This window comes from Heptranchias perlo, chromosome 5, assembly GCF_035084215.1.
Source record: "Heptranchias perlo isolate sHepPer1 chromosome 5, sHepPer1.hap1, whole genome shotgun sequence".
NCBI classification, from domain to species: domain Eukaryota; kingdom Metazoa; phylum Chordata; class Chondrichthyes; order Hexanchiformes; family Hexanchidae; genus Heptranchias; species Heptranchias perlo.
In genome coordinates, this window is record NC_090329.1 from 85,679,804 (window position 1) to 85,692,032 (window position 12,229).

The window sequence follows — 12,229 nt, forward strand, 5'->3', positions numbered from 1 at the left end:
CAGGGGAAAAAACCCTAGGGCAGAATGTAAAATTCAAATTGATGTAATGTACCTGTAATGAATCTGTAGTGTACCTGTAATCAATAATCTGTATTGAGTGTAATGCAATGAGGCACTCTAGAGTGTCATGAACTGAAATTATGTACAATGCGTTCATTGAACTGCACTTGATGTAACCTGCAAATTGTATAATCTGTATTGTGTACGTTTGGAATGTGATATGATAACTGTATTGTATGTATTGCTGCAAATTTTATGAATAAAGTATATTTCATGAAAAGAAAACTTCAGATTAATAGTCTTGGTTAATACACTTTTTGTTATGGCAGAACACATACCGTACTTCAAATAATAGAAAAACACGATGCGACTCTGAGCTGAACAAACGCATTTCGCCAAAAAAAAAACAACCTTGCCGTTGCTTCTCCCAGAGGGAAATTTGTGTGTGCAGTGTGCCCGTAGCCGCCTGTCCAATGTGTTGACGTGTGGTTTGCAGAGTCTGTCAGAAGCCGTGCTCCGGAGCGCGAGCTGCACAGTAAACAGGGGATCGAATCGGGTGGGCGAGCGTCACAAAGCGCCGATTCCGGGGACAATTGAGATCGAGCGTGGCCTGGAGCGCGAGACCCGGGAGAGACAATCTGAGCATGGCCGCAGACTGGGATGAAATCAGACGGCTGGCAGCCGACTTCCAGAGAGCGCAGTTCGCCAGCACCGTGCAGAGGTAGAGGGGCCGTGGGCTTTTTGAGCAGTTGCAGGTTTTATTTCCATTTCCCCTGCTGATGGGCATCTACTTTTCCAGATCAGGCCTTGGGGTAATTTTTTTTTCCCCCCCCCTCTAATAACCCCGGAATCACTGCTGCTAATGGACGGCATCGAGTGGCGAGACCTCCCTTCGAGTCTTGAGACGCGTTGAACTCCCGTGCATCCTGGCCTGAAGGCCTCTCTCTCGGACCAGTTATGTGTGAGCTTAAGGACGGGGACAGTTTCGCTGGACTTTTGTTTGTCAAATTCATTTTCTTATTTCTAATGTGCTGGTTGAAGGCCTTTCCTCCACTTGTATTGTGCCCTAATGTCTGTTCAAAAGGTGTTTGGTTTCATTGAGCAGCAAGAAAAGTTGAACACGACTGAGTTATTGAAAATTAACGTAGACATTTGCGTTGACTGAAAACACAAAAGTGTTGAATGTGTAATTTTAAAGAAAATCCGCTTGCAAAACGAGCAAAAATTTTAGAAATTTGAGATTGTCAGGTCAAAACGTAGCTTAAAAGAATTTGGTGATTGTAGCTGCCATCATATGTTTGGGAAAATAAATTAATTCAAAGTTCTTCTATACATATAAAACATTAAGATTGATGTAAAACCTGATTTAAGCTTGCAATTTACAATCTGTGCCTTTGGAACTGGAATAAATTCTATGTAAACCTGCCTTAACTGACCTGTAAAGTTAGTCAGTCCAGGGTTTTAGACTGTGGTCTGGAGTTTCCTTCTTGGACGCACCCCAGAAGTTAGACCCAAAGTCAATGCCGATGTCAAGTTATGCCCAAGTATCCTCCCAATCTCGTTCGAACAAAATAGGCATAAATCAGCGTAAATAAGCCCATCGTTCGGATAAAGAGCTTGATGGACAGACGTAAAAGATCGAGGAGACTTGGGCGTATTGTAATTATGTGCATAACTCGTGCAAATTCCACAATCTTGTAAGTCACGTAATTGATTTGTGCCCAGGTTACACATCTCTCTCGGCGCAAATACGGGGGAAAATCCAGGCTGCCTCTAAAAAAAACAGTAACAAAATCTTATGAAATGTTGTAAATCATCCTATTCAAACAATGTTACAAAATATATATTTTTTGAGAATACACATGCTAAATTCTGGAAGTAGAGTGGAAGGCTTAACATTCATTTAAGGGGCTTACTGATACTAACCATAGTCCCATTTATTTTACGATTGATTCAATCAAGAATGGTCATGGATGTGCCACCTTTGACCTTAGTTGCCTTCCTTTTCTTGATCATTTACCAGTGACCATGCAGGAAGTATACATACAAGGACATTGAGAACAATTGCTCACCATTGAAGAATGGTTACTTAGGCCACTTCTCACAGAACTTTATTCCAGCATATGTCACTACTTTCAGGAGAGGAGGAGTAAAGTGAGAAAATTTGAGGGTGGGAGGAACATTGGGGCAAATTTCCGTCTTCAATGCTGCTGGAACTGATCTTTGCATATCTGGGTTTGGGTTGCACGCATCTCACAATTTTGCATCCATTAATTTTAATTGACAAAAAATCATAAGGGCATACAGAAAAATTCCTAGTGAGCGCATTCGGTCCAGAAGTTCTGTACCAGGAGTGCTAAAGATGAAAATGTATCCCCTTTTAACAGTTGAGTTGAGAGACTCAGTACTAATTGCTCTTGTCACTTTTACATGACCTCATTCCACCTATGTATTAAGTGCTGTACATTGGCATCCAAAGATCTACTTTCCAAACTTCTTGTTGCTTTATTTTAGGCAGGGAGGATAATCTGGCCACAGACTTCTTCAAGATTTGGTTTTACTGTTACTTCTTAATCAGTAATACCAAGAGCCATGCTGAAATGCTGTTGAAGATCCATGTCCTGTTTTTCCCCTTGCTACCCTGCGATAATCTGACAGTAATAAAGCACAGTTCCCCAGATGAAGCAAGCCTGGGTGTAAATGTCAGTAAAGGCTGGAAGTGAGGGGAACACATTAGTATTTATATTGTACTTTATCACATGTCAAAAATGGCCTCAAAGTATGTCACACACAAGGAATTATGAAGCTTTGATTTTGTTGGAAGTCTAGTGCTCTGTCATTGTAGTTATGTGTTTTTACTTTTACTAATTTCTGTATGTTACAGAAAGGTATTTTTAAGAACTGAAATACATGGCTTATTCATGAATTTTATTTTGTTTGTGCAGGTTGTCTGAACGAAACTGTATTGAAATTGTTGCTAAACTGATAGCAGAGAAACAACTGGATGTGGTACACACCCTGGATGGTAAGGAGTACATCACTCCAGCTCAGATTGCCAGAGAGATACGGGATGAGCTATATGTTCATGGAGGTGAGTTTCGCAAGTTGCACACAAACTGATAACTGGATTTTAGCTGAATCTTAAAGAGCTTGTGTAAGATCAAGATGAAGTTAAATGTGAAAACCACAGCTGGGTAGTTTTGGTAGGTACAGCCCAGAGATAACAAGCATGCATTATTGTAGTGACAATTGTTACATTTCACTTTATGTGCCATGAACTCCTGGCTATTTTAATACCAGTCTGAAGTTCTTTGGACATTGTTTAAACAAAATAGCTAGTTGAATGCATTTACCAAATTTTGTGATTATTGATGCAAGTATTTCTAATATATTAAATGTGGTACATGGGGTGTGTGTTCCATTGAAAACACCTTTGTCAAACTGCACTTATGGGAAATCCCATTGTAAAAGCATCCACATTTTTCTACAATACCCGTTGCACTTGTAGGTGGTGCTGTGATAGGACTTTCAATGTTAAAGCTGTCATGCCTTGCCATATTACTCCCCTGTCACATAACACCCACTGTTTTAGTGAGTGCCCTCCAGTGTACTCATATCTATCCTTTCCCCCAAATCGCTCAAAATACTTGCTGCAAAATTTCATTGCCATTTTTCTTCTCAGTAATTTAAATTTCAGTGGTCCAAAGTCAGGGTTTGAACAAAATGAATGCAAAAAATTACACATTTCACAATAACATTATTAGATCTGTCCATTGAATTGTTATTTGGGTCTTTTAATTGCTTTTACTTTTACTAGACGGCCTCAGTGCCTTCCAAAAGCCTTTACTTGGACTTGATATTTTTGCCCAGAGCTCTGAGTTGAAGTTAAATTGTGCAGTGTGAGTAGGTACAGTGTATCTAATTTCCTAGGATGCACCAGTACTATTTATGGAATAATTTCCATTAGTTTCCAGCAATATTTTCTGTTATTTATCAAAATTATTTGGAAAAAAAAGCTAGAGGACAAATTTCAAAAGCTTTATTCAAGTAAAATATTAATTCTGTTTTTATTAAGAAAAGGAAGAGTGCGTTTTAATAATTGTTACTTTTTACAACATAATTGTAAATTCTCCATATAACTATTTACTTTACTTTTCAGGTAGGATAAATATTGTGGACCTGCAGCATGTGAGTATATTTATTAAGAAAATTATTATAATGTTTTGATTGCATACATTGAATATCTAGTTTTAGCTCTATCAATGGTACAGACATTAATATGATAATGTCCAAGATACAATCCTTAGCATATGACTGATTATCAATAAATGAAACATTGCTGGACTAGTAAAAGTATTGTGAGTGCCTATTTTACTGTACAATCAGGACCTGAATAAGATATAAAATCATGAAAAGGACTTAATTACCTAAGACTATATTTAGTGACCTAAAATTAGGGGAATTTTTTTCCCACCAGGACAGTACATATCCAAACATTTAAGACTGAGTTAGGACAAAGTACCTCAACAGTGCTTAAGAAAACCAAAGAATTGCTCATTATGCCCCATGTAAGGGCACTAACTTTAGCCCAATTGTTCATAAATAGTCCCCACACCTCCTGAAATTCAGTTTGGTTCAGTCTCTATACCTGCATTACCGTTTCCAAATGAATTCTGTACCAAAATTTATCAATTCAATTTTCTTTGGCAAGTGAGTAGTATCAAACATTGCAGCAAATATTTTATGGACAATACTGCATGTATATTAAATGTACTTGCAGAGAACTACTTTGAATGGCTTAGCTGAAAATAAATGGAACCTTTCTATAGTATAATATGGCATTTGTAAAAGAATCCGCAAAACATTTTACATCCAAATTATGTACTTTTGTCCCCAAATGTTGGTGTTTTATTCTTCATAAATAATTTTAACAAAAAAAAATTTCATAATTTTCTTAGATTCTTAATGTGGATCTAACACACATTGAGAGCAAAGCAAGTGACATTGTTAAATCAGACCGAGGTATCCAGCTTATCTTGGGCCAGCTGATTGATGAGTGAGTATTAACAATTTCTTAATCCTAGCAGACAAAATTGCTTTCCTTTTTCCTAAAACAACCAGAAGATTTTCATGATAGGATTTCAAAATGATACTGGCCTCTGCTTCTTTCACCTGTAACCCGGCCCCGAAAACTGTTAGCCCTTCCCAATACCCATATCCTGACCGAGTTCATACTCCACATCTTCTCCCTTATCTTCCCCTTCAGTTTTCTTTAAATTTATTTTGTCATCAAGCCCACCATCTCCCCCCCCCCCCCACCCCCCCCCCGAATCCCCTCTTGTCCCAGTTCCTGACCACACAACATTCTGTCCTCGGACCCATGGTTACCGACATCATCAACTTGTTCCTACTCTCCAGTACTGAATCTACCAATCTCAAAACTGCTGTTATCGCCCTTTCCTCAAAGGAACCACTTTCCTCAATTACTGCCCCATCTCCAATCTTCTCTTTCCAAAGTCCTGGAACATGTCAGCTCCCAACTCCATTTGTATCTGTTGCAATGATTCCAATGGTTTTTCTTCCCGTACACACACGGTCACTTTCTATGAACAACAACTTGCATTTATACAGCGCCTTTAACGTAGGAAAGCTATTTCCAAAGACCAAAGGAAAAAAGAAATGCATGCCAGGCCAAAGAAGGAGAGATTAGGAGAAATGACCAAAAGCTTGGTCAAAAATGTGGATTTTAAAGAGTCTTAAAGGAAGAGTGTGAGGTGTAGCGGCTGAGGGGTTTAGGGAGAGAATTCCAGAGCATGGAGCCTAGGCACCTGAAAGCACGACCACCAATGGTGGGGCGAAGGGAGGGGCTTGCACAAGAGGCCAAAGTCAGAGAACAGAGAGACTGGGGGGATGGGGTTTGTCGGGATGGAGGAGGATACAGAGATGGCAAGGTCATGGAGGGATTTGAACAGAAAGTTGAAAATTTTAAATTTGAGTCATTAGGGAATGGGGAGACAAAGTCACTTAGTGATAGCAGGGCGATGAACAAGTGGGACTTAACGCGGAATAAGATAAGAGCAGTAGAATTTTGGATTAGCTAAAGTTTATGGAGGATGGGAGGCTGGCCAGGAGAGCATTGGAGTAAGTGAGGCTGGAGGTGAGAAAGGCATGTTCGAGGCTTCATTGGCAGATGGACTATGGTAGGGGTGGAGATGGGTGGTGATACGGAGGTGGAAGTAAGTGGTCTTTGTGATGGAGAGGATGTGGGGTTGGAATCTCAGCTCGGAGTCAAACGGGACATAGAGTTTGCAAAGAGTCTAATTTAACCTGAGACAGTGGCTGGGTATGAGGAATCGAGTCTGTGCCAAAGTTACGGAGTTTTTGGCAGGAGCCAAAGACAGTGGCTTCAGTCTTTCCGATGTTTACTTACTTCATTGGGAGAGAAAATTGGGCAAGGTATAAAACGGGTTGCCAGTTCACTATCACCTGCTTATCGCCCGGCGCTAAAAGTTAAAATAACCCCAAAACATTTTTTTCCTCCCACATTTTACCCCAAGAAATTAAGCATTACATACAAACAGATTTGAATTTGGAACAGGAAAATTTGCAAACATTTAACAATTAATAACGTAGTTATAAACAATTATTTTGACATTTTAATTTCACAATTATGGTACTAGTGTATATTCTCAACAATAATTTAGTACAGTGGAAGTCTATACTTGCATTAAGTACATAATTTATCTGAAGTCACATGAGTATTTTAAATATATAAGCTCTAAGAAATAAAGATAGGATGTAATGTTGCTGCCTCTTAACCAGAACCTACCTGGATCAGATGGCTGAAGAGGTAAATGACCGACTGCAGGAAGCTGGACAGGTGACCATAGCAGACCTTTGTAAGTCATATGACCTTCCAGCTGACTTTCTAACAGAGGTGAGTAGATAATATTCCAGTACAAGTAAAATGTTGGGTCAGCTGAAATACAGCAGTAAAGAACTGCTTCGATGGTCACACTGCTTCGACGGTCAAGCAGTAAAAGCTTCACTGACAATTTCTTGTGAATTTTATAAAATACCACAGAGTTTCCTAACTAATAAAAGTGGCATTGTGTGTTACTAAGACTTGTGTAGTTTTGTGCAACCAATTACAAAAAGAAAATTGCATCAGGCACCAGAAGCCTGGGATTCTTATTTGTGGAATGGATAGCAAGCTGGCTACAAAACAGAAAATAGAGAGAAATGGTTAAAGGTAGTTACTCAGGCTGGCAACAGGTGGGAAGTGGTGTTCCACAAGGATTGGTGCTGGGACCACTGTTTTTCACCATTTACATAAATGATTTGGACTTGGGAATGGGAAGTACAATTTCAAAATTTGTGGATGATACTAAATTGGGGAGTATAGTTAGTACTGAGGAGGACTGCGACAAAATACAGGAAGACATTAATAAACTTGCAGAATGGGGCAATTGGCAAATTAATTTCAATATAGACAAGTGTGAGATGGTACCTTTTGGTCGGAAGAATAAGGAGGCCACATACAGCTTGGAAATAAGAGTCTAAATGGAGTAGAGGAGCAGAGGGATCTGGGGGTACAAATATATAAATCACTAAAAATAGTGGCGCAGGTTAGTAGGGCTATTTTTTAAAAAAGCAACTGAATCACTGGGGTCCATTTCTAGAGTGATAGAATTGAAAAGCAGAGAAGTTATGTTAAACTTGTATGCAACCTTGGTTAGACCACACTTGGAGTACTGTGAACAGTTCTGGTGAGGTGAGGTGAGTTCAGCTCAGTCCAGTGAAGTATGCACAGCACTTGAAGAACAGTGGTCCCACTGCTACTGCAATCTTGGCCTCAAAAAGAAAACCCACAAATGTTGTAAATCTGAAATAAAAATAGAAAATCCTCAAAATGTGCAGCAAATTTAAGAACATAAGATCATAAGAAATAGGAGCAGGAGTAGGCCATCCTGCCCCTCGAGCCTGCTCCGCCATTCAGTAAGATCATGGCTGATCTTCAACCTCAACGCTATTTTCCTGCACCATCCCCTTATCCCTTTATGCCTTTAATATCTAGAAATCTATTGATCTCTGTTTTGAATGTACTCAATGACTGAGTCTCCACAGCCCTCTGCGGTAGAGAATTCCAAAGATTCACCACCCTCTGAGTGAAAATATTTCTCCTCATCTCTGTCCAAAATGGCCTACCCCTTATTCTGAGACTGTGACCCCTGGTTCTAGACTCTCCAGCCATGGGAAACATCCTCCCTGCATCTACCCTGTTGAGCCCTGTAAGAATTTTGTATGTTTCAATGCGATCACCTCTCATTCTTCTAAACTCTAGAGAATACAGGCCTAGCCTACTCAATCTCTCCTCATACGACAATCTAGGTATTAGTCTGGTGAGCCTTCATTTCACTTCCTCTATGGCAAGTATATATCCTTTCTTAGGCTTTTGAAAGAAGGATAGGATACCACTTCAGGTATAACTTCTTTATCAGTATTGATGAAGCACTGCACCTGAAACCTACTTTTTATCTTTAAGATGGTGACTAATCTGTTGTGCTTTTCCAAGATTTTCTGTTTTTATTAACGATATCCCCTGTTAAATTCCTCATGAAATAGGCTTTTTATAGAGAAGGATAGAAGCATTAAATCATGTAATGCACAATGAATTATTCTGCTGTGGATCTATGTGCTATCTTGCCTGTGCCTTTAAGGCCAGAAGATCCATTTGGTGTAAGTCGACACGTCCTGAGGTCAGTCATAGAGTAATTATTGCTCTTTAAATTGGAAGGTGCTTGTACATCTGTGGCTGCTGTGCAAGACCAGGATATGGAGTATGATATACAGATTGATTTTAAGTTTAATTAGCGTGCCAATTTCACAGTTATCTCAAATACCTGCTCATCCCAATATATTTTCAAATCCAGATAGTGAATAATTTTTTAGCCTCTGTATAATATATTAAATTTGGTATGTGGGGTACACATTCCAGTGAAAACTTCTATGTAAACCTAATGGCCCAGAATATGCTGAAAAGGTAACAACGCACGCCATTATTAATGTGCAAATTGACCAGCAACTTGGGGCGAGGAAGAGATATCCTGTGAATTACAAATCTCTGCAAGTTGCTGGCTCTGCCGTTAGTTTTGCGAAAGCAGCATCTCGCCCTTAACCTCCCCATGATTTTCATGAAGTTGCCACATTTGCACATTGATTGCCCATTAAACTTGCCAGAGAAAGTTAAGTCTCGTAATTAACAGAGTAAGCACTCTTTTAGCGATGTGATAATTGTTAACGACTGCCAATCAACCTCTTGCCCAGAAAGTAAATAATTAAATGTGTGGAGTCTTATTCCTCAGGTTGTGAATAGTTGTTGGAAAATTTAAAAATATCAAATTTAAAATTTTTAAATTATTTTTCTTACTTTTCCTTTCTGTCTCTTCTTTCTCTTAATCCAATCTCCCTTTCCCACTCTTTATTTCTATTTCTGTACCTGTTTTGACATTGAATTCACCCACTCTAATTCACTCTCCTTCTCAGTCCTTCATCTGTTTATTTTTCAATCCTTAAATCTCATTGGTTACAGAGATACACTGTTTGCCTCGTTGTTCATCGAGGTCCCAGATGCCCCCTTGCCCTCGCCATGCCGTTTTCAACTCGTGCTTCCTGCAACTTTATGGGCAAAATGTTTTTGAGCTGAAGGGTGCAGGAACAAGTCGGTAACTAACTGGACGTGCCGTGAGATGCCCTGCTCCAGCAAATTCTGGACCACTGTTATGGAAAATCCCATTATTAAAGTGTCCACATCTCCCTGGAGTTACCTGTGATACCTGTAGGTGGTGCTGTGATAGGACATTCAATTGTTAACGGTGTCACACCTTCTCATAACGCTGACTCTATCAGATAATGTTCACGATAATGAGAGTACAGCCAGCACAGATTTGTTGAAGGCAATTCATATTTGACAAATTTAGGAGTTTTTTGAAGCAGTGACTGATTGGATACATGAAGGGAATACAATAGATGTAGTGTGTATGGATTTTCAGAAAGTATTTAATAATATGTCTCACAAGAGGCTTGTTAGAAAAATTCAGGCGAATACTATAAGAAGAAATGTAGCAGCATGAATAGAAAGTTGGTTGATGGACAGGAAACAAAAAGTTAGGATAAACGGATGTTGCTCAGCTAAGAGAAAAGTTGGAAGTTGTCTAACCCCGGGATCAGTGCTGAGTCTACGTTTGTTCTTGGTCTATAGAGATAATTTAGACTTGGGCGTTCGGTGCACAATTTACTGACACAAAATTAGGAGGTTTGGTGAACAGAAGGACTGTTTTAAAAAAAAAAACTTCAGGAAAACATAAACAGTTAGCAGAATGGGTAGATAGGCGACAGATGCAATTTAATGTGGCTGAGTGTAAGGTAATGCACTGTGAGAGGAAAAACAAGGAATAATTTGCACTCAATAAAAAGACACTGAAGGGTGTGGATGAACAGTGAGACCTAGGAGTTCAAATACATGAGAGTGTGATTGTAGGTAAATGAAGTCATAAAAAGGCCTATATATGTTGGAGTCTTATATTAGGGACATGGAGTACAAGCGTAAAGAAATAAAGGTAAATTAATGTAAAACACTGTTTCGACCACAGTTAGAGAGTACGGTGCACCATTTTAGGTGCCCCATTACCAAAAGGACATTAAAGCCAAAAAGAGCTTACAGGAAGAATGGCAGGAATGGGAAACTATAGTTATGAGGAGAGAATTGAGGTAATGAAATTATTCCCACTTTAGCAGAGAAGACTAAGAGCAGATTTTATAGAGGCGTTTAAAATTATGAAGGGTTTTAATAATGTGAATAAGGAAAGACTATTTTCCCTGGTTGGGGAGTCGGTGATGAAAGAATTTAAAATTATTACTAAGAAAGCAAGGAGATATGTTAGGAGAAATTTCTTTGTGCAGAGAGTTATTGGAGATGCTTTGCCACAGGGAAGTGGTTGAGACAGAGGCAGAGACCATTGCATCTTTTAAGAGGAAATTAGATAACTGATCAGAGCCTTTGGAGAGTGCTGTAGGGTTTGAAACGGCTTTGAGTCTTCATGCAGTTGCAGGCTTTGGCCATCGGGTGACACTGCAGGGCATTTTTTAAACACTGAAGAAAATAATCTGTCAGCCATGTTAGTTTTCCTCTCTGCCAAGTGGTGAGAATTCTTAAAATTTTAATTGCTTACTTAAATTTTTTAATCTTGCGTGTCTCACCTACCACATCAGGAGCCCCGCTCCAGCTCCCTCAAAAAAAAATTGTGCTGCCTGTTGGGAAAGTTTTCAGGCTTGCTCCCCCCAATTTCTTTTTCAACCATCAGCCTCCTTGATATAAATAAAATATTCTCCCTGCTTTTCTGAGCCTGTCTGTCTCACCCCTCTCCCTTCATGGACTGCTGCCTCTCAACTGCCAGCTCGTTCCCAGCTGCCGGTTCTGCCCCTAAGACCGTGCACTTACAACCTGTTGCCAGGTGCATGCCTCGGCAGGCCATTGTGAGCCATAATTTCTCCCCTAAACCTGTCTCATTCTGGACCACGCACTTCTGGTTCTGCTTACAGACCTTCCCGTCCTAAAGGTGGAGCTTCCAGCCGCTCCATAGCCTCAAAAGAACTTGATGTCCCCTACCTCTGACAGGTACCTGATGGACTATGGGGCAAAGCACCACCTCCATAGGCCCCAGTGCAAAGGGGCAGATAGCCAAAACTAATGGGTGGGAGAAATCAGGGGGGGGGGGGGGGCAGCAGAGAGAGAAAGTGAAAGCAAGGGAACAAGTGAGTTGCACATGAAAGAAAGAGAAATCGGGAAAAAGAAAGAGTGAAATGGGGAGAAAAATCATTTAAATAAGAGGAAGATGGCAGAGAGACAGTTGGTGGATGAAAGGGAAATCAAGACAAAGAGAGAGAACTGGGGCCATCGAGAGATAGGAGCAGAGACGGAGAGATGGATCGGGGGACAGGAGACAAAATCACAGAAATCGGGCAGAGAGATTAGTGACAGACAGACATAGATTGAGGGTCAAAAAGATTGGGGACATAGGGTCATGTTCACTTCAGAGCAATTGTATTTTATAGCCTTATCGGACATACACTTACACTTTAGGAAGGGAATACATATTATAGTTTACATTATAATGTTCCTATCCTTATAACTGGACACATTCTTTGACTTAACCAATAGCAGATCCAT

The 12,229-nt window shown here is 39.9% G+C and overlaps 1 protein-coding gene across 1 annotated transcript in view; it reads left to right on the forward strand.

Moving 5' to 3' along the window:
- Positions 1-489: 489 nt before the first annotated feature.
- ufl1 (UFM1-specific ligase 1) overlaps positions 490-12,229 on the forward strand; it is a 69,138-nt gene continuing 57,398 nt past the window's right edge. The window contains exons 1-5 of the mRNA XM_067984769.1: positions 490-721; positions 2,946-3,091; positions 4,160-4,188; positions 4,959-5,056; positions 6,823-6,937. Of these exons, the coding sequence (XP_067840870.1) occupies positions 645-721; positions 2,946-3,091; positions 4,160-4,188; positions 4,959-5,056; positions 6,823-6,937 (465 nt within the window). The 5' untranslated portion in view covers positions 490-644. The remainder of the gene's footprint in view (positions 722-2,945; positions 3,092-4,159; positions 4,189-4,958; positions 5,057-6,822; positions 6,938-12,229) is intronic.